At 49.5% G+C, this 20959-nt stretch overlaps 1 protein-coding gene across 6 annotated transcripts in view; it reads left to right on the forward strand.

The window, feature by feature from the left end:
• Positions 1-20959, forward strand: part of KANSL2 (KAT8 regulatory NSL complex subunit 2) — a 269907-nt gene that overhangs the window by 218355 nt on the left and 30593 nt on the right. For all 6 annotated transcript variants that reach the window (XM_033936114.1, XM_033936109.1, XM_033936111.1 and 3 more), the window contains one exon: positions 12107-12360. In XM_033936114.1, the coding sequence (XP_033792005.1) occupies positions 12107-12360 (254 nt within the window). The remainder of the gene's footprint in view (positions 1-12106; positions 12361-20959) is intronic.

Here is a 20959-nt window from a genome sequence, read left to right on the forward strand (position 1 = left end):
TGATGAGTTGGGAAGCGAGAACTGCTTATTCCCAAAGAAGACGTAAAGACTTCTTAAAAGTTTGGACTCCATATTTGAATATCTTGACTCCGAGAAGTCGCAGCCAAGTTTTGAATAAGTTATAATTGTGTTTATACCTACCTGTGGATGTTCTTTCACGATAGTTAATTTGGGTTGGACTTGGGGGGGGGGGGTCTTGTTTGGGAGGGAGGGGCAATATTTTGTAACGTGGGGATCTTTAGAGCCCAGACACCCATGGGCTGTGAAGTTTATTGGAACAGTATTGATTCTGCAGTGTGTGTTTGGTTTTCTCATGTGCCTTCAATAAAGAGTTTAAAATAAATATGGCAAACTGCTGTTTTCTATTTACTGTAGACAGACTTTATCAAGCTTCTTAGACATATAGGGTTCCTAGTTTTTTATTGCTACATAATAGGACTCCTAGTTGTTGTTGTTTTTTTTATTGCTGCCAGATGCTGAGAGTAATCTCGTGTAACTCATGTACTGTTTTGGGTGGTGACTTTTTTTGACAAATCTTGTCAGGTCTGAAAGGCACACTGGTTGGGAAACACTTTTTAAAAAGGTACTGGAATCTCCTCTAGGTAACAGTACACAGCTGTAGTATTTTGCATACCATATGTACAGAAATATAAACAGATTTTGGGGCCAAAAATTGGGGGTCTCGGTTCATATTTGAGTACATGGCTCTTCACCACCCTTTCCGGACCCATTCCAGGTCTTCCTTGGGCCTGCCTTAAGCCCTGAGACAGGAGCAAATCCTTAAACATCCTGTCCCAGCCAACTGTGAACCACTCCACCTTCTGGACCTCTACAGCCTACCTTGAAAGCCCTGTTGGTCCAGTGGTGAACCAGGGCAGGAATAATCTTCCTACGTCCCTGCCCTGTGAAAAGCCACTAAAAAATGGCTGCTGCAAGTTCCCATGGCAACCTTACAGATGCCGCTTTCGATAGCGGCTCTGCATGGGGCAGGAGTGTAGAAAGATCGTTCCTGCTCTGGATCACCAGAGCTTTCAAGGTAGGCTGTAGTGGTAGGCAGGGTGGTTCAAAGTTGACTGGGACAGGAGTGGGAGGGGTTGCTCTTGTTCCGACTCACCAGGGCTTAAGGCAGGCCCAGGGAGAGGCCTTCAGTGGACATAAGGGAAGGAGGGGGACTGGGTGCAGAGAAGGACAGAACAGTTGAATATAAACTATTTTGAGTTCAGTTTTTTCCCTCATTTTGGAGAAAAAAGGTTATCTCAGGACAAGCAGGCAGCATATTCTCGACATGTGGGTGACGTCATCCATGGAGCGGACAGCTTTTCAAGCAAACTTGATTGAAGATCTCAAGTTTTCTAGTACTGCCCACGCATGCGTGCCTTCCTGCTCCACTAGAGGACGCATCACCTCCTCATGGTCTTCAGTTCTTAGTTTTCCGCAGAGCCAGAAAGCCCTGTCTCTCTTCTCTGCGTTCATTGTGCCTTTCTTGCACTGCGGCTTCGTGTTTATTTTTCGGAGTCGCTATGCTCTTTTCTTGTTTTTCTACTGTTGAATCACTGGCTCCCGGTTTGCCGTGGCTGCGGCCCTCTTTTTGCTTATGTCCCGGCCCTTCACCGGGTTTAAAAAGTGCACTCAGTGCGGTCAGGTGATTTCGATCCCTCCCGAAGAGGGAGTGGAAAATATGAAAAAGGATCTGCAAAAGTTAGAGGAATGGTCTAATGCCTGGCAACTAAAATTCAATGCAAAGAAATGCAGAGTAATGCATTTGGGGATTAATAATAGGAAGGAACCGTATATGCTGGGAGGAGAGAAGCTGATATGCACGGACGGGGAGAGGGACCTTGGGGTGATAGTGTCCGAAGATCTAAAGGCGAAAAAACAGTGTGACAAGGCAGTGGCTGCTGCCAGAAGGATTCTGGGCTGTATAAAGAGAGGCGTAGTCAGTAGAAGAAAGAAGGTGTTGATGCCCCTGTACAGGTCATTGGTGAGGCCCCACTTGGAGTATTGTGTTCAGTTTTGGAGACCGTATCTGGCGAAAGACGTAAGAAGACTTGAGGCGGTCCAGAGGAGGGCGACGAAAATGATAGGAGGCTTGCGCCAGAAGACGTATGAGGAGAGACTGGAAGCCCTGAATATGTATACCCTAGAGGAAAGGAGAGGCAGGGGAGATATGATTCAGACGTTCAAATACTTAAAGGGTATTAACGTAGAACAAAATCTTTTCCAGAGAAAGGAAAATGGTAAAACCAGAGGACATAATTTGAGGTTGAGGGGTGGTAGATTCAGGGGCAATGTTAGGAAATTCTACTTTACGGAGAGGGTGGTGGATGCCTGGAATGCGCTCCCGAGAGAGGTGGTGGAGAGTAAAACTGTGACTGAGTTCAAAGAAGCGTGGGATGAACACAGAAGATTTAGAATCAGAAAATAATATTAAAGATTGAACTAGGCCAGTTACTGGGCAGACTTGTACGGTCTGTGTCTGTGTATGGCCGTTTGGAGGAGGATGGGCAGGGGAGGGCTTCAATGGCTGGGAGGGTGTAGATGGGCTGGAGTAAGTCTTAACAGAGATTTCGGCAGTTGGAACCCAAGCACAGTACCGGGTAAAGCTTTGGATTCTCGCCCAGAAATAGCTAAGAAGAAGAAAAAAAAAAAAATTTAAATTGAATCAGGTTGGGCAGACTGGATGGACCATTCGGGTCTTTATCTGCCATCATCTACTATGTTACTATGTTGTGCCTCGGGGTAGACCATCCTATGGGCTCTTGTCCTCGTTGTGCTACCCTCCAGCCTCAGGCTCTCCGGCAACGTCGAGCGCAAATTACGGAGCTCTTCGCCATGGAGTCCGATCTACCAGCGGGCCCGGTCTCGACCTCGGCGTCAGTCTCGATGTTGGCCTCGAAGACCGGCCCCGGGAAAATCACCCTCGACGTCGAAGACCTCAATGCCTCCGGTCTCCAAGTCATCTGCTGTGGGTAAGTCTCCTCTTCCTTCTTCAGGGTCCAGTCAGCTACCCAAGAAGCCTTCCTCGGAGCCTCTTATCGCCCAGGCGGGGCCCACCTCGGCGAAACCGCCTCCTAAGACCTCCAAGCATGCCTCCACCTTAAGGAAATACTCTTCCTCGAAGTCGCCCCCGGTGGAGCGCACTGCTGCACCTGTAGGGCCGAATATGGTCTCGGTGCCGATGTTTGAGGATATGCTCAAAATATCATCTCCTCACAGCTCTCCTCTGCTTTGGCTCAGCTTGCCCCATCCTTGACCTCACTCGACACGGACCAGCCTGAGCATCGCTTCGAGGGCTCTCAAGGCAAGGGACGTCGGTTTCGGCGGCTGTCCTCCGACTCTTCCCCACTTCCCTCGCGGCGGGAATCACCTGCCGCTCAGCCTCGTTCGAGGCACCGTTTGAGGCGTTTTTCTCCCTCGTCCCGGAAACCCGCTAAAAAGCCCAGGGATGTCTCCCCGAGGCACGGTAGATCGCCAAGTCCCCGTACTACGCAGTCCGTTAAAGCCTCGGACCTGGTCATCTCTGACCCGAGTCTCCAGCGATCGCCTATGCGGTCTCAGACTCCTTCCCATGGGGCACCAACATCAGGGGCTTCGGCTTCTTTTTCCCGACGCGTGTCATCTTCCAGGGATCCTCGAGGGGAGCTTCCTCGGACCCCGGGGTCCTCACCTGCGGGGCCCTCCAAACGCCGACTGTCCTCGACTCCCCCCCCTGTTCTTTCAGTGGGGCTTCTTCAACGTCCCTGCCTGTTGATACTGACTTGCCAGTGCAGTACTCTTGGGAGACTTCCCCCTCCTTTTCTGCGGCTTTGCAGTCTCGCTCGACCTCCCCCCTCGAGGAGCAATCGGCCAGCAGGCCTTCCTCTTTCACCAGATTTGTGCTGGACATGGGGAAGGCGTTGAATTTGGACCTACATAGAAATAGACGGCAGATAAGGGCCAAGGCCCATCTAGTCTGCCCACCCTAATGTCCCTCCCCTACCTTCGCCCTGTGAATAGATCCCTCCCCTACCTTCATCCTGTGAATAGATCCCATGTGATGATCCCATTTGGCCTTAAAATCAGGCATGCTGCTGGCCTCGATCACATGCAGTGGAAGACTATTCCAGCGATCAACCACCCTTTCTGTGAAAAAGAATTTCCTGGTGTCAGCTCGTAGTTTCCCTCCCCTAATTTTCCACGGATGCCCTCTTGTTGTCGTGGGTCCCTTGAAAAGGAAGATATCTTCCTCCGTCTCTATGCGGCCTGAGAGATATTTGAACTTCTCGATCATGTCCCCCCTCTCTCTGCGCTCCTCGAGTGAGTATAGCTGCAATTTGTTTAGCCATTCCTCGTATGGGAGATCCTTGAGTCCTGAGACCATCCAGGTGGCCATTCTCTGAACCGACTCCAGTCTCAGCACATCCTTGCGATAATGCGGCCTCCAGAATTGCACACAGTATTCCAGATGGGGCTTCACCATGGATCTATACAATGGCATAATGACTTCCGGCTTTCGGCTGACGAAACCCCTCCGTATGCAACCTATGACTTGTCTTGCTTTGGATGAAGCTTGCTCCACTTGATTGGCAGCCTTCATGTCCTCATTGACGATCACCCCTAGGTCACGTTCTGCTTCAGTTCTTGTTAGGATCTCGCCATTTAGGGTGTAAGTCTTACATGGATTTTGGCTATACCAAGGAGTATTTGGCAGAGATGGAACTTCCCTATCCTCCTAAGGAGTCCTTGCAACTCCCCTTGAATCCGGTGCTACAGCAGACCTTTTTTCACAACCTGGAGACTCCGTATGCTATCCCGGCCATTACATCTAAAATGGAGTCCCGCTACCGGACGGTGCCCTGTAAAGGCTTCGAGAAGGCTCAGCTTTCCCACCAGTCATTGGTGGTGGAGTCTTCCCTCAAGAAGTCCCACCCTAAGCGGGTATTCCGCCGGGCCGTGAGGGCAGGACTATGGACAAGTTTGGTAGGCGCCTGTACCAAAATTCTATGATGGCCAACAGGGTGCTTAATTATAACTTTACCTTCATGTCTTATCTGAAGCACTGCCTTAAGTTTCTGCCCTCCTTTCAGGATGATCTGCCGGCCCACCGCCGTGCGGATTTTCGCCGGCTTCTGGACACCTTGTCGATGCTGCGTCTTTATATGTTTCAAGCCTCGTATGACGCTTTTGAGCTTTCTTCTCAGGTCTCTGCCTTCGCTGTGACCATGCGTCGCTTGGTGTGGCTGCGCATCATTGATATGGACCCCCAACCTGCAAGACCAGCTGGCCAACCTTCCATGCTTGGACAATGAACTGTTTGATGACTCCATCGAGGCGGCTACCAAATGCCTCTCGGAACATATGTGCTCCTTTGCCTCCCTGGTCCGTGCCAAGGCCAAACCTGCTCCTCCCAAATCGTATCAGTTGCTGCCCCTGCGCTACCCGCAAAAATCGACGCCGGCATTCTCCAGGCCTCCTCCCAGGTGCCAGCAGCAGCAGAGGGCACAGCTGAAACTTCAGACCCCGGCTGCGGCTAAGCTGGCGCCGTCCTTTTGACTGGCTGGGCAGGAGGGAGCTGGCCTCCTCTGCCATCCGACCCTCTCCTCTGCCTATCGGGGGCTGTCTCAGCGCTTTCTTTCCTCGGGCCATGATCCCGACGGACAAATGGGTCCTCTCGGTGATCAAGGAGGGTATTCGCTCCACTTCCGGTCCCTGCCTCCGGACAGGCCTCCCTCGGTGGGTCTGTCGACCGGCGTGCAGCTTTCTATGCTTGTCCGGGAAGCTCAGGCCCTCCTTCGCCTGCGGACGGTGGAGGAGGTCCCCTGTTATCAGCGGGGCTTGGGGTTTTACTCCCGGTACTTTCTGGTCCCCAAAAAGACCGGGGACCTTCGCCCTATTTTGGATCTTCGGGGGCTGAACAAGTTTCTGACCAGGGAAAAGTTCTGCATGCTCTCTCTTCCCACTTTATATCCCTTGATGGAAGAGGGGGACTGGTTGTATTCCCTAGACCTGAATGAGGCTTACATCCATGTGCCTGATTTCCGGCGCTTCCTTCACTTTTGGGTGGGGGGACCTTCATCTGCAATACAGATCTCTCGTTCGGGCTGGCTTCGTCCCCTCGGGCCTTCACAAAGTGCCTGGTGGTGGTGACGGCTGCCCTGAGGTCCCGAGGTCTTCAGGTGTTCCCATACCTCGATAATTGGCTGATCAAGGCCCGGTCGAGGGAGGAGGTTCTTGCAGCGACCCGTCAGACTATTTCCTTTCTTCAGAGCCTGGGGTTCGAGATCAACTTCCCCAAGTCCCAGCTGTGCCCTCAGTCCCTGCAGTTTATTGGGGCGGTGCTGGACACGGTTCACCTCAGGTTGTTTCTGCCTCATTCTCGGCTGGATACCCTCGTTCAGCTCAGTTGCCAGGTCTCCCTGAGGGCTTCGGTCTTGGCGAAGCAGATGATGATCCTCTTGGGGTATATGGCCTCCACCGTTCATGTGACGCCCTTTGCAAGACTACACCTTCGGGTGCCTCAGTGGACTCTGGCGTCCCAGTGGCGACAGGATTGGGATCCCATCTCAGCACATTGTGGCGACTCCCTCTTTGAGACGCTCGCTTCGTTGGTGGACCAACTCTTCCAATCTTTCAAGAGGTTTGCTCTTTCTCATGTCTCCGCCTCAGAAGGTACTAACGACGGACTCCTCGGCGTATGCTGGGGGAGCGCACCTCGATGGCCTTCGGGCTCAGGGTTTTTGGTCAAGTGCGGACCGTCGCTACCATATCAACCTCCTGGAGCTCCGGGCCATTTACAATGCCGTAGTGCAGGGGTGCCCACACTTTTTGGGCTTGCGAGCTACTTTTAAAATGACCAAGTCAAAATGATCTACCAACAATAAAATTAAAAAAAAACACAACGCACACTGTACGCATAGAAAATGTTAATTATCATTCCTATTCCAGGGTTTTTCAAAGAGGTCAAAGCAGATGACTCTATGCACTATCACCTCAGTAACAACCATACAAAAATAGACAAATATACCCCCCTCCCTTTTTACTAAACCACGATAGCAGTTTTTAGAGCGCAGGGAGCTGCGCTGAATACCCAGCGCTGCTCTCGACGCTCATAGGCTCCCTGCGCTAAAAAACTATTGCGGTTTAGTAAAAGGGGACCTTAGTGTAAAATATAGACAGCAGATATAAATTGAGACACATTTCGATCACTAAATTTAAAATAAAATCATTTTTCCTACCTTGTCTGGTGATTTCATGAGTCTCTGGTTGCACTTTCTTCTTCTGACTGTGCATCCAGTCTTTCTTCCCTTCTTTCAGCCTGTATGCTTCCTCTCCTCCACACCTCATTCCCTCCCCCAACTTTTCCTTCCTCTCCCCTGCCCTTTCTTTCTCTCTGCCTCCCTTTCCTTTTTTTCTGTTTCTCTTCTTTCCTTCTGTCTCCCTGCCTGCCCTTTTTCTTTTTTTCTTTCTCCCTGCCCTCCCCCAAGACACTGCCACTGCCATCGGGGACCCAAACTGCCATCGGGGACCAGGACCCAAACCGCCACCAATAACAGGCCCGAAAGCCGACGCCAATAACACGCCCAAAAGCCGACGACGCCCCAACCTCTCCCTGCTTCAGCCGACCAGCATTGCAAGGAACTGTTGGGGGAAATGCTGCCGGGTCCTGCCTTCGCGGAAACAGAAAGTAGGCAGGACCCGGCAGCAAGAAGAGGAAATGCTTCACTAACATGTCTCCCGCCTTAGCCCGTAGCGAACGCTTGCTTCAGGGCTCTCAACATGTGCGTGCAGGCTTCCCTTCTCCCCCCCCTCCCCCTCCCCGGGCATAACTTCCGGTTTCGGAGGGAAGAGAAGAGAAGCCTGCACGCACACGTTAGAGCCCGGAGCATAAGTTCGCTAGGGGCTGAAATCTCCAAGCCGTTTTTTGGGGTTTTTTTTTTTAATGTTCAGCAGCGGCAGATGACAGCTGGGCGGACCGCCCAGCTAAAAGGCCCTAGGGAGAACACTGGAGAGGAAGGCTGATCGGCCCGTAGATCAGGACGGCAACACGAGTGCGATCGACTCGAGTTGCCTTCCTGAGCTACTGGTCGATCGCGATCAACGCGTTGGGCACCCCTGCCGTAGTGGCTTTTCGGCATTTGTTGCAGAATCAGGTGGTCCTGGTGCGCACGGACAACCAGGTGGCGATGTATTACGTGAACAAGTAAGGGGGTACGGATTCCCTCTCGCTCTGCAGGGAGGCCCTTCGACTTTGGCAGTGGGCGTTGCACCACAACGTCTTTCTTCGGGCGGTATATATCCAGGGTGAGCAGAATTGTCTGGCGGACAAGTTGAATCGCCTTCTTCAGCCGCACGAGTAGTCGCTCCATTCTCAGAGTCTGCGGCAGGTGTTTGTTCGGTGGGGAACTCCACAGATAGATCTGTTCGCTTTGCCCCTCAATCACAAGTTGCCTCGATATTGCTTGAGGATATTTTCCACGGATCGTCTCGAGGCGGATGCTTTCCTTCTCGATTGGACGGGCAGGTTCCTCTATGCGTTCCCTCCCTTTCCTCTGATACTCAGGACTCTGGTACACCTCAAGTCTGTCCGCGCCACCGTGATCTTGATAGCGCCTCGGTGGCCCCAGCAGCCGTAGTTCTCCCTGCTCCTCCAGCTCAGTGTCAGAGAGCCTCTGCTTCTTCCTGTTTTTCCTTCTCTGCTGTCTTAGGGTCGGGGTTCACTGTTAAATCCCAATCTATAGTCTCTACACTTGACAGCTTGGTTCCTCTTCTTGGACCTTCCTCCTTAGATTTCTCTCAGTCGGTGAGGGATGTTCTTGAGGCCTCAAGGAAGAGCTCCACGCGACAATGCTATTCCCAGAAATGGACCAGATTTGCGATACGGCGCTGAACGCCATATGGATCCCTTCTTTGCCTCCTTGTCATCTGTGCTGGATTATCTTTTCCACTTGTCCAGGTCTGGCCTCAAATCGACATCTATTCGCGTCCTCCTTAGTGCGATTGCGGCCTTTCATCAGCCGCTTGAGGGGAAACCGCTCTCTGTCCATCCGGTGGTTTCCCGCTTTATGAAGGGTCTCTTCAATGTTCATCCTCCACTCAAGCCCCCCCCCCCCCCCCCCGGTGGTTTGGGATCTTAATGTGGTTCTGGCTCAATTGATGAAACCTCCATTTGAACCCATTGATAAGGCTCATCTGAAGTACTTTACTTGGAAGGTGGTGTTCCTGGTAGCTCTCACGTCTGCTCGCAGAGTCAGTGAGCTGCAGGCTCTGGTTGCGGACCCGCATTTTACTGTGTTTCACCATGACAAGGTGATCCTGCGTACTCATCCCAAGTTCTTGCCCAAGGTGGTTTCAGACTTCCACCTGAATCAGTCCATTGTTCTTTTGGTCTTTTTTCCGAAGCCCCACTCTCATCCTGGGGAGGTGGCGCTTCACACTCTTGACTGTAAGAGGGCGTTGGCCTTTTACCTTTGCCGCACTGAGTCTCATCAGACGGCTCTTCAACTTTTCATCTCTTTTGATCCTAATTGGTTGGGCCGCCCTGTTTCCAAGCGCATCTTATCCAACTGGTTGGCTGCTTGTATTTCCTTCTGCTACGCTCAGGCTGGTCTCTCGCTGCAAGGTCGGGTCACGGGGCATAAAGTCCGTGCCTATTGAGGAAATCTGCAAGGCTGCCACTTGGTCTTCGGTTCATACCTTCACCTCTCACTACTGTCTGGATGCCTTTTGCAGGCGCGACGGCCAGTTTGGCCAGTCGGTTTTGTGTAATCTGTTTTCCTAACTTGCCAACTTTCCCTCCATCCCTTTTTGATTTGCTTGGAGGTCACCCACATGTCGAGAATATGCTGCCTGCGTGTCCTGAGATAAAGCACAGTTACTTACCGTAACAGGTGTTATCCAGGGACAGCAGGCAGATATTCTCGCAACCCTCCCACCTCCCCGAGGTTGGCTTCTTTGCTAGCTATCTGAACTGAAGACCACGAGGAGGGGATGCGCCCTCTAGTGGAGCAGGAAGGCACGCATGTGTGGGCAGTACTAGCAAACTTGAGATCTTCAATCAAGTTTGCTTGAAAAGCTGTCCGCGACGGGGCTCCGTGGATGACGTCACCCACATGTCAAGAATATCTGCTTGCTGTCCCTGGATAACACCTGTTACGGTAAGTAACTGTGCTTTATCTCTGTTTATATTCAGATGGGTTTATATTCTGATAATCATAGACAGAAGCAATAATATGATTGTGCAGTAAGATAATGGCCTAACAAGTTTAAACTTGGTTTAAAGCAACTTTTGAATTTCACAAATGCAGATTTTTTTTTTTTAACTAGATGCTCTTCAATCAGAAATTTTAAAAGCAATTAATAGCATTTTTTAATTTCAGTCCTAGACTTCCACCCCTCACTCAGGCCTACCTTAAGGTTATCCTAGGGATTTAGGGTAGGGCGGCCAAGAATAATCCATAGTTGCTCCTGCCTATGCTGGCTCTAGTTTCAAAATGGCAGCCACGACCTGTACCAGTGGTTTTATTCTACTGCAAGGGTCATGATCCAAGCAGTAGTATGCAAGACTACAACTGGACGTTGCAGCCACCATTTTGAACCTGGAGTCAGCAAGATCTATCTTGCCCGCTCTACCCTAAGGACTCCAGGATGTGCAGGATGCCCTTGAGGAGGGAAGGTCTTCAGGAAGGGGCTGAATATTGATCTGGACGCATTCATATACTGTAGTTACCATATTTTTCGCTCCATAATACGTACTTTTTATCCCCAAAAAAGTGAGTGGGAAAAAGGGTGCATCCTATGGAGCGAATACCCAACCCCCCCATTACCTTATTTAGATCGGCGCCTGCCCCTCACCCTCTGACGCCGCCGCTGCTACTGGCGGCTCCTGCAAGTAGAGGAAGAGACGCTCTCTGCTCCTGGTGCTGCTCCTGGCTGCCTTAAATAGAGAAACGGAAAGGCAAGGCAGGTGCAGCAATTGCATGCCGCCGGCCCAGAAGTCTTACCTCCAACATCAATTCTGATGTCGGACCAAAGGTCCGGGCTGGCCAATGGCTGGCCCGGACCTTCTCTCGGATGTCAAAATTGACGTTGGGGGTAAGGCTTCTGGGCCGGCGGCGTGCAATCACTGCACCCGCCTGGCCCATCCCAGCAATTTGTTTCTTCGTAGGGGGTGAAAAGCCGCTATAGGGACTGAAGTGCCACTGGGTCCCTGCTCATCCCCCACTCTCGGTGCTTTAGACAGGAGCAGCAGCGGGAGGCAATTAAAACCAGCGGGTGGGTAGGCTTGGGGGAGCGTAAGAGGACAGGCTGGAAGGCAGTGAGGGGAACATAGGAGGGAGAGAGGGACAATTTTGGGGCCTAAGTTGGGGGGGAAGATGACAAAAGGCATTGAGGGGAACATGGGAGGGAGGGAAGAAGGGACAATTGTTGGACCGAAAGAAATCACCAGACAACAAAGGTAGGAATAACGATTTTATTTTCAATTTAGTGATCAAAATGTGTCAGTTTGGAGAATTTATATCTGTTGTCTATATTTTGCCCTATATTTGTCTATTTTTCTATAGTTGTTACTGAGGTGACATTGCATATTTAAAAAGTCATCTGCCTTGATATCTGTGCCCTGTCCCAGCCTACCACTAGACTACTAGAGGGGGGATAGGGTGCAGAGCCTGGCAGGGAGGGGGGACAGGGTGCAGAGCCTTGCAATGAGTGTGGGGTTGGGAGTAGAGCCTGGCAGGGAGAATTTGGTTCAGAATGGGGTTTTTTTTCTTGTTTTCCTCCTCCTAAATTTAGGGTGTGTCTTATGGTCAGGTGCGTCTTATGGTGCGAAAAATACGGTAGTTTTGATTGCAGTTATCATTTTTACAGTAGCCGTGATTATCTGTGATAAACAGTTTGTTGATTTAAACTAACTGGTGTGGGTGAAGATTATGCCATGGCATGAAATGAAACGCTCCATTTACACTTTCCTTTGCATATTAAATTGTTAAAAAAAAAAGAAATTGGGGATGGTATGGAAGTTGGTCAACCCTATAGTTTGGCCAAAAGCCTCCTTTATGTATTAATATAGAGATCAGATTCAAATGGTAAGCATAGTTTTGATGTTTTTCCCTAACTCAGGTCTTCTCAGATATTTGCCAGGACACTAATCAGGTTCTTTTCAAACTGTGCCAGGGCTCAAATGATGTACTTTGCAACAAGCCAGTTCCTGTGGGCCTTAGTGAGGAGCCCTGCTGCCCCCTACATTTTCAGTTGCCTCTTCAGATGTATAAACCTGAGCATGTGCTTTCTGTACCTGAGCCACAGGAGCCAGCCCCCATGGAGCTTTATCTCAGTGCTGCAGAGCTACAGCCCACAGAGAGCTTGCCCCTGGAATTCAGTGATGTAAGCACCCTGACCCAAATACACTTTTCTTCTCATCCAGTTACGTCAGTCCTTACCAGTGGAGTTGTGTCCCTTTTTGACCAGCAGATGAAGGTTATTGATTCTGAACTATTTCAGTGATATCACTGGTATGAGGACTGGTGCATTCTGGAATCCTTCAGTATTTCTACCTTCAGCAGATGGTGAGATCGAATTGATGATGCATGTCGAGTTGGTGATGGCAACTGAATGGCAGTCCCTGGGGCCCTTTTGTTCTAGGGTTCATACCATGGTTCTTACCCCAGTATAGCAAGAAGCACTTAGAGCTTCCTGCCTTGAACTTTATCCCCTTTTTATTTTGTGTCCAATGCTCCTTTCTTCTCCCCTCCCTCCTCACCACCTCAGGCTGCCTCAGGACTAAAAAAAAAAATGCATTCATTGAGATAGCTTAAAGCTCAAAAGCCTCAAAACAAAATTAAAAAGCAGCTGTTTTCAGAACCATTTATATCCCAAAGGGGAGATTGGGAGGAGCAGATCACCACATTTCTTAGTGCAGCTGAGTTGTGCTTGATTCCAGATATGTGATCCACAGCTATGCTGCAGGTCTGCTGTTGCAGTGCTGCAGGAATCGGAGCGGAATAGTGCTGTTGGCTCCTTTTGTCCAGAGTATAGCACAGCAGACAATGCAGGAACTTTGATAATCCGCTGCATGGCAAGGGCTTGGGAAACCAAATAACCAGAGGCACAATCCATGGCATCCACATGGCGCTGGCCTGTCTAGGGGAAGGGAACAGTGCTAGGTATAGTGCTCACTTGGAGGGAGGCATTGAGGATCATCCTCTGTCATGATGTGCAACTTGTTTGGCAGGGTGCTCTCAGGGCCCTTGGAGCCTGAATGGAAGACTTTGCAGTTTGTCTGAGGCATCAAGGCAGAGCGGATGGCATTAGAATGAAAGTTCCCTTTCCCTGCAGCTGGAGGGGTCAGTGTTGGGGTCCCTAAGTCCCACAACAGTTGTAAGCAGGCACAGTGGGAAGATTCAGATGATAGGTTTTCCATTCTTTTGGCCTCCACCCAGGTGGATTTACTGCATAGTTTGTCCTTGGGTGAGGGGCAGGGCAGAGAAGATAAGGAAGATAAGGGTGAGGATGGGGGACTCCCTAGTGGTTATTCCATAGAGAGGAACTGAATCAGCTTCTCTGTACTACAAATCCCTACTGCTGCACAGGAGGAGCCATTGAATGGGAATCCCATTTGGAGAGTCTAAGCAAGCCCTTCAAGACATTTCTTCTACAAAGGGTACTGTCTCACATGGTACATACAGAATGGGAGGCTCCAGAGGGCAGGTGTCCCCTGTAGTGAGGTTACCTAAACAGGTTATTCCAGTAAACAAAGAGATCACCATTCTGGTGGAGGGAGGAGTAGTGCTGGAGATGGTGTACCTCAGGAAGGTTGAGTGGCTTCTCAAGCAGTACTGTTTGGCAGCTATATGGGAGGTACAACTCTCCATATGTGCTGGCTATGTCATCCAGGCTCTCCTTAGCTGCTGGAGTCCCCAGAGGTAGCATAGAAAGAAGTGGGTGTTACCTTTTCTCACAGATATGCTGCATGATCCAGTTTGGCTCTGACCAGATGGGATGGCATCTGTAGTGGTAGATGGTTGTGGTGTCACCGACCCTTGACATTATTGACATTGAAATGTAGCATACTATGCCATACTTTTGTATTAAGAATATTTTTGCTTATGCTTGACTTATTCTTGTGCTACACCGCCTTGAGTGAATTCTTTCAAAAAGGTGGTAAATAAATCCTAATAAATAATACCGAATGCATTGTTTCCCTTTAAGAGGGTGGATATCATTTGGGGGGAGGATTTGGAGAAGCTCATAAAAGGTTTAAGTGATTTGAAGCCCCAGAGGTTGCAAAAAAGATCAGCTGTAGCTGGTAGCTTGGGCTTTAGCTGGTAAAGTATGACCTAGAGCAGGGATAGGCAATTCCGGTCCTCGAGAGCCGGAGCCAGGTCAGGTTTTCAGGATATCCACAATGAATATGTATGAGATGGATTTGCATGTTATTGTGGCTTTTGAACCGAACAAGTTACTCATCTCCATGACAGAAACGTACCTATACTGTATTTCACTATGTGGGATTCATGCACGTGCTTCCTGCAGTTTCACATGTTGGACAATCACTTCCATGACAGGGCAGTGCTGTTTGGCCTGGCCTTTATGCAATGGACCTTCTTCAAGGTTGCGGTGGCATTTCTCTGCTCCGGAGTAATACTCTGCTCCGGGGTAATACTTTTTTACAGAAAGGGTGGTAGATTCATGGAACAAACTCCCAGAAGAGGTGGTAGAGACAGAGACTGTGTCTGAATTCAAAAGGGCCTGGGATAGGCACGTGGCATCTCTCTGAGAGATAAAGAGATAATGGTTACTGCGTATGGGTATACTAGATGGGCCATTTGACCTTTATCTGCCATCATGTTTCTATTCGGACATTTGGCTCATCTAAGCAAACTTGAAACAAAAATCCACGGAGACTACGACCTAGATAGATAAATATTTATAAATATTTTTATTTATATATCACTTATAGCCTAAGGGGCTCATAATCGAAATGGAAATACAGTCAAACCTTGGTTTACGAGTGCTGCGGTTTGCGAGTATTTTGCAAGACGAGTAAAACATTTGCAAAATCCGCACCTCAGAAACCGAGTTTGCCTTGATTTGCGAACCCCCCTCTGCAATCTGGCATCCCCCCGCTCGCGTCAGCCCCCCTCCCCCCCGGCCATGATCCGGCATCCCCCACCCACCCATCCAAACACAGTTGCTTACCCCGCTCTGGCACCAGCACCAACGCACAGGACATGCCAGTGCCCAAAGATCCTCCCTGTTGCTTGTGCTGGGCCTTGAGCATCTGCGCATGCTCAAGGCCTTCTAGTTCTCGTTCTCTCCAAGATTCTTGGAGATCTCCGAGAATCTCAGAGAGAACGAGAACTAGAAGTGGGATAAGCGACTGTTTGGGTGGGTGAGTGGGGGATGCCGGATTGCAGCGGGGGGGATGACGGATCAAGGGGGGGTGGGGGGTAAAGTTGAGCAGTACTGGTGGCCTCTGGGGGGTAGGGGAGGTGGAATGAATCAAGCGAGTTTCCCTTACTTCCTATGGGGAAACTCGCTTTGATATACGAGAAATTTGGTTTACGAGCATGCTTCTGGAACGAATTATGCTCTTAAACCAAGGTTCCACTGTATGTCTAAAAAAACTAGCCTAAAATTGGCACTTGGACAATCAGTAAGACAAGTACAAATGCCGATAATCAAACCGGGTTTTAGATGTATCTCAAAACGACTTAGGCCTCTTCAGTGCTGCTTTGCGTCCAGAGCTAAAAGGGGCATTTTAGGAGGAGAGGTGAGGGCGAGACGAGGGCCAACCTAGACTTAGTCGTACTGCAAGTATAACCGAAAGTTAACGAGGCTGCCCAGATAGAAATTATACGTAGCAACTTAGGTGACTGAAAACCAGGTCTTAAGTTCCCAGAAGGTATCCAAAGTGAGCAGATAACCACTGTAGAGATATGGTACAGACCCCACACACTCGCCCAGTGATCATTGAAATATCCCCCCCACCCCACTGCCATAAAAATTGTTATCCCAGGACAAGCAGGCAGCATATTCTCACATATGAGTGACGTCGCCGACGGAGCCCCGGTACGGACCACTTTAAAAGTGTATCGCCACTTTAAGACTTTAGAAAGTTTGCGATAGCCCAAACCGCACATGTGCGAGTGCCTTCCCACCCGACATAGGGCACGCGGTCCCTCAGTTTCTTAGTTTACGCAGAGCTAAGAAGTCACGTTTTTCAATGGCTGTTGAAATCTTTTTCTCCTCTGCCTTCCTGCTCTCGCAGATTTCTGACTTTTTAGTCAGTTTAGTCTTTCTTTTCTTTTGTTAATTTGTTTTAGTAAACAAAAAAAGTAAAAAAAAAAAAAATAATTTTCCCTTTTGCAGGTTCAGCCCCAGCGGGGCCTGTTCGTCCACCTTGGCCTCCGACTTTAATTTGGCCAATGCCGTCTTTCCTTCAATTTCCCGCCCACAGACGGGTTTCAAAAAGTGTGGACGTTATGCTTGCCCTATCTCTGTAACTGACCCGCATCGCTGGTGTCTCCAGTGTTTAGGGCCTGAGCACCATCCTGAAACCTTTTCCCACTGTTCATTGCTGCAGAAGAGGACACTTAAAAATTGCCTAATTCAGCAGTCTCCTCTTCGGTGTTGGAATGGAGGGCGATTTGACACGGCTGCCGACGTTGGCGACACCGCACCACTCGACATCGGTGGAACCATCTTCGGTGTCGAACACGTCAGTGGGTAAGCAGCTAAGAAGCCTTCTCCCCACCCCCCTGAGCCTCAGGTTAAAGCAGCAGTGAGCCAACTCCTGCTGGCCTCGACCCAAAAAACACTCCGCTCCAATTTCAGTGAGTGCCTCGACATCAGCATCCTCATCACCGGAGCGTAGAGCCGCACCGACAGTACTGGTAAAGAAGCCGGCAGTACCAGTGCTTACTCTGAAGCAACAGATTCAGGAGTTGCTCAGAGAGGAGTTACAGGACCAGCTACAAATGCTGCTGCCGACTCCCCCGGTGCCAATCCGGTCTGATCCTTCGACACCGGTTGCACCGGTGGTGGAGTCTCCATTGGTGCTGCCACTTATTCTGAAGGAACCAACACCTACAAATCACTGGCACCGGTCATTTTCAACTCAGACATCACCTGGCTCGACGTCGGTCCGGTCTGGAAAGGCATTGGAGAAGTTGAAGCATCTTGAGCCTTCGGACTGGTTACTTGACACCGACTTCTAACAAAGCAGGATTCAGACTTCTATGTGGATTCAGATCAAGAACCTGTTCTATCTGAGCATGAAGGTTCTTCAGATGAGGATTCTATTCACCAGCCTTCTCTTTTATCTGAGAAATGTTCCTTCTCCAAATTTTTGCGGGAAATGTCTGAGACCATGTCAATTCCCCTTCAAGCTGATTCTAAATGGTCTAAGGAGTTTCAGGATGCTTTAGATTATGATTAGCCACCTAAAGAACTCCTCAGGCTCCCTATTCATGATATCCTATGGGAGACCTTTTACAAAAATTTTGACATGCGATTTAACCATTCCATAAGCTTCTCATAAGCTGGAGACCTTTTACAAAAATTTTGACATGCGATTTAACCATTCCATAAGCTTCTCATAAGCTGGACTCTTTGTATAGGGTGATTCCTATCCCAGGATTTGATAAGCCCCAACTTCCTCATGAGTCTCTTCTGGAAGAATCTACTCTAAAGAAATCCTCGGTGGCTAGTGTGTATGCCTCTGTCCTTCCTGGCAGAGAGTACAAGACCATGGACCAGTTTGGCAAAAGGCTATTTCAAAATGCTATGTTAGCCAACCAGTCTGGTAACTACACTTTCATTTCTCTCTCTACATGAAGCATCTAGTCAAGCAAGTTGCCACTTCTAAAAATACCTCCCAGAACGTAAGCTTCCTGCTTTCCAACATTTCATGGCCGACCTGCTGCTGCTTCATAAGTATATGGTTCATTCCATCTATGATACTTTTTAACTCACTTCCCGGGCTGCAGCAATGTCAGTTGCAATGAGACGTCTGGCCTGGTTTCGAGTTTCTGAGCTCGACATCAATCATCAGGACAGTTTGGCCAATGCTCCTTGTCTAGGGGATGAGCTTTTTGGTGCATCCACTGATACCACTATCCAGAAGTTGTCTACGCATGAAACACGGTGGGACATTCTGGTGAAGCCCAAAAAGAGACCACCACCTTCTCGTCCTTTTAGGCAACAGTCTTCATATCAGACTTTGCCGCAAAGTCTGCGGTTCCTGTTCCACCTCGACCAAGGAGACAAAGACAGCAACAACCGCGTCAGCAGCAGCAGAAACAGGCTGCCCCTCAGAAGACCACTCAGCCTTTTTGACATGTTTCTTCAGAACATAGCCAACGTCAGCATTCTACAGACTTTGCCTCAGGCCATCGGAGGCCGTCTTCATTTTTTCATAGCTCGCTGGGAGCTCATAACATCAGACCTCTGGGTCCTCAACATCATTGATCAGGGTTACACTCTCAATTTCCAAACCATACCACCAGACCATCCTCCAAGAGAGTCTGCTTTGGACCCTGCACAGTCCTCCTTTCTTTTGCAGGAGGTTCAATCCCTTCTACTGAATGTCATCGAGGAAGTTCCCCTCAATCAGCAGGCCCAGGGATTCTACTCCCATTACTTCTTAGTTCCCAGGAAGACCGGAGGACTGAGACCCATCCTGGATCTCAGAGCTCTCAACACATTTCTAGTCAAGGAGAAATTCAGAATGTTATCCCTCTCCTCAATCAGAACGACTTTGGACCTCAAGGAAGCCTACATACACATTCCAATTCATCCAGTTTCCAGGAAGTACCTCTAGTTCCAAATTAATCAGTCATTACCAGTACAAGGTTCTTCCCTTCGGCCTGGCATCTTCTCCCAGAGTCTTCACGAAGTACCTGATTGTAGTGGCTGTCTCTCTCTGTTCCCACAGCCTACAAGATTTCCTTATTTAAACTAGTGGTTCCCAACCCTGTCCTGAAGGACCACCAGGCCAGTTGGGTTTTCAGGATAGCCCTAATGAATATGCATGAGAGAGATCTGCATATAATGGAGGCTCCAGGGATGCAAATCTGCTCCATGCATATTCATTAGGGATATCCTGAAAATACTACTGGCCTGATGGTCCTCCAGGACAGGGTTGAGAATCTCTGATCTAGACGACTGGTTGATCAAGGCTGTGTCATCTCAGGAAGTGGTCCAAGCAACATCTCAGACCATTTCTTTTCTTCAGGTTCTAGGATTCGAAGTCAACTTCCCCAAATCACATCTCATTCCGACACAACATCTGCAGTTTATTGGGGGCCATCCTAGACACCACTCTCATGAGAGCCTTTCTTCTTCCAGATCGCCTTCAGGCTCTCATACATCTGTGTCAGCAACTGCTTCCTCGTTAGTCCATCTCTGCCAGATGCATGATGGTTCTCTTGGGCCACATGGCCTCCACGGTTCATGTCACCCCTCTAGCCAGATTGCATCTTCGCACTCCTCAGCGTACCCTTGCTTCTCAGTGGTCTCAAGCGACAGATTGTCTCTTACAGCATATATCTGTGACATCATCTCTTCTGCAGTCGCTTCGATGGTGGATGATCTCCTTCAGTCTATCCAGAGGTCTTTTCCATTTGCCCCCTCATCACAAGGTCATCACGACAGACGCATCCCCTTATGACTGGGGGGCTCATATGGACGATCTTCAGACTCGGGGTCTTTGGAACGCTAGGAAATGCAAATTTCACTTCAATTTCATGGAACTCACAGCGATGTTTTATGCCCTCAAGGCTTTTCATCATCTTCTTTGCCCTCAAGTCCTCCTTCTTCGCACAGACAATCAAGTAGCAATGTACTACATAAACAAGCAAGGAGGCACAAGCTCTCTCCTGTTATGCCAGGAAGCCCCAAAAATCTGGACTTGGGCAACGGTTCATTCTTAAAGGCTGTCTAAATTCAAGGGAAGAAGAATTCCCTAGCAGTCAATCTCGGCAGAATTCTTAAACCTCATGAATGGACTATCGACTCTGCAACTCTACAGTCTATCTTTGCTCAGTGGGGCACTCCACAAGTGGACTTGTTTGCATCTCCTCACAATTACCAGTTGCCCCAGTTTTGCTCCAGACTTTACTCTTCTCTCCGTCTGGAAGCGGGTGCTTTTCTCCTTTATTGGATGGGCCTGTTTATATATGCATTCCCTCCAGTTCCTCTCATGTTGAACTCTGCTCAAACGAGAAGCAGCCACCATGATACTCATTGCTCCACGGTGGCCCAGACAACATTAGTTCTCCCTTCTACTTCAGCTCAGCTCCAGGGAGCCCATACCTTTTCCAATATTTCCTACTCTGCTTATTCAGAATCAGGAATCACTCCTACATCCAGATCACTCCTACATCCAGGGCAGGATTAACCAATAGGCCCAGTAGGCACGTGCCTAGGGCCCGAAATGGACAGGGGAGCCCGATGAATGAGGGCATCAACATTGTTTTTTCCAAATGGTGATGGGCCCCTCCAGCATCGATCAGCAATATGGCCCCCCAATTGGCAATGCGGCCCCCCCTGATCGGCAATGCGCCCCCCCCCCCCTATCAGCAACGCAGGCCCCCCCCTTTCAGCGGAAAGTAAGACAAGCAAGCAATGCAGGTAAGAAAGGCAACGGGAACTGTAATTTTGCAAGCGGTGCTGCGTGCCCAAATCTTCCCTCCGACACAGCTTCCTGTTTCCACCTGGGCACATGATGGGGTGGGGTGGGGCAGGAGGTCCAGTGTACTTGTGTGCCTAGGGGCCTTCGACGAATTAATTCTGCCCTGCCTACATTCCAACCTGAAATCATTACACCTGACAGCTTAGTTTCTCTCAGGCTGAGTTCTTCTGAATTACGTCTCTCTCAGCCTATATGTTACATTATTGATGTTTCCAGAAAACCAGCCACTCTACAATGTTACCAACAAAAGTGGACTAGGTTTTCGTCCTGGTGTCTTCATTATCATGA

Source organism: Geotrypetes seraphini, chromosome 3 (genome assembly GCF_902459505.1).
Source record: "Geotrypetes seraphini chromosome 3, aGeoSer1.1, whole genome shotgun sequence".
In the NCBI taxonomy this organism is placed as follows: Eukaryota; Metazoa; Chordata; class Amphibia; order Gymnophiona; family Dermophiidae; genus Geotrypetes; species Geotrypetes seraphini.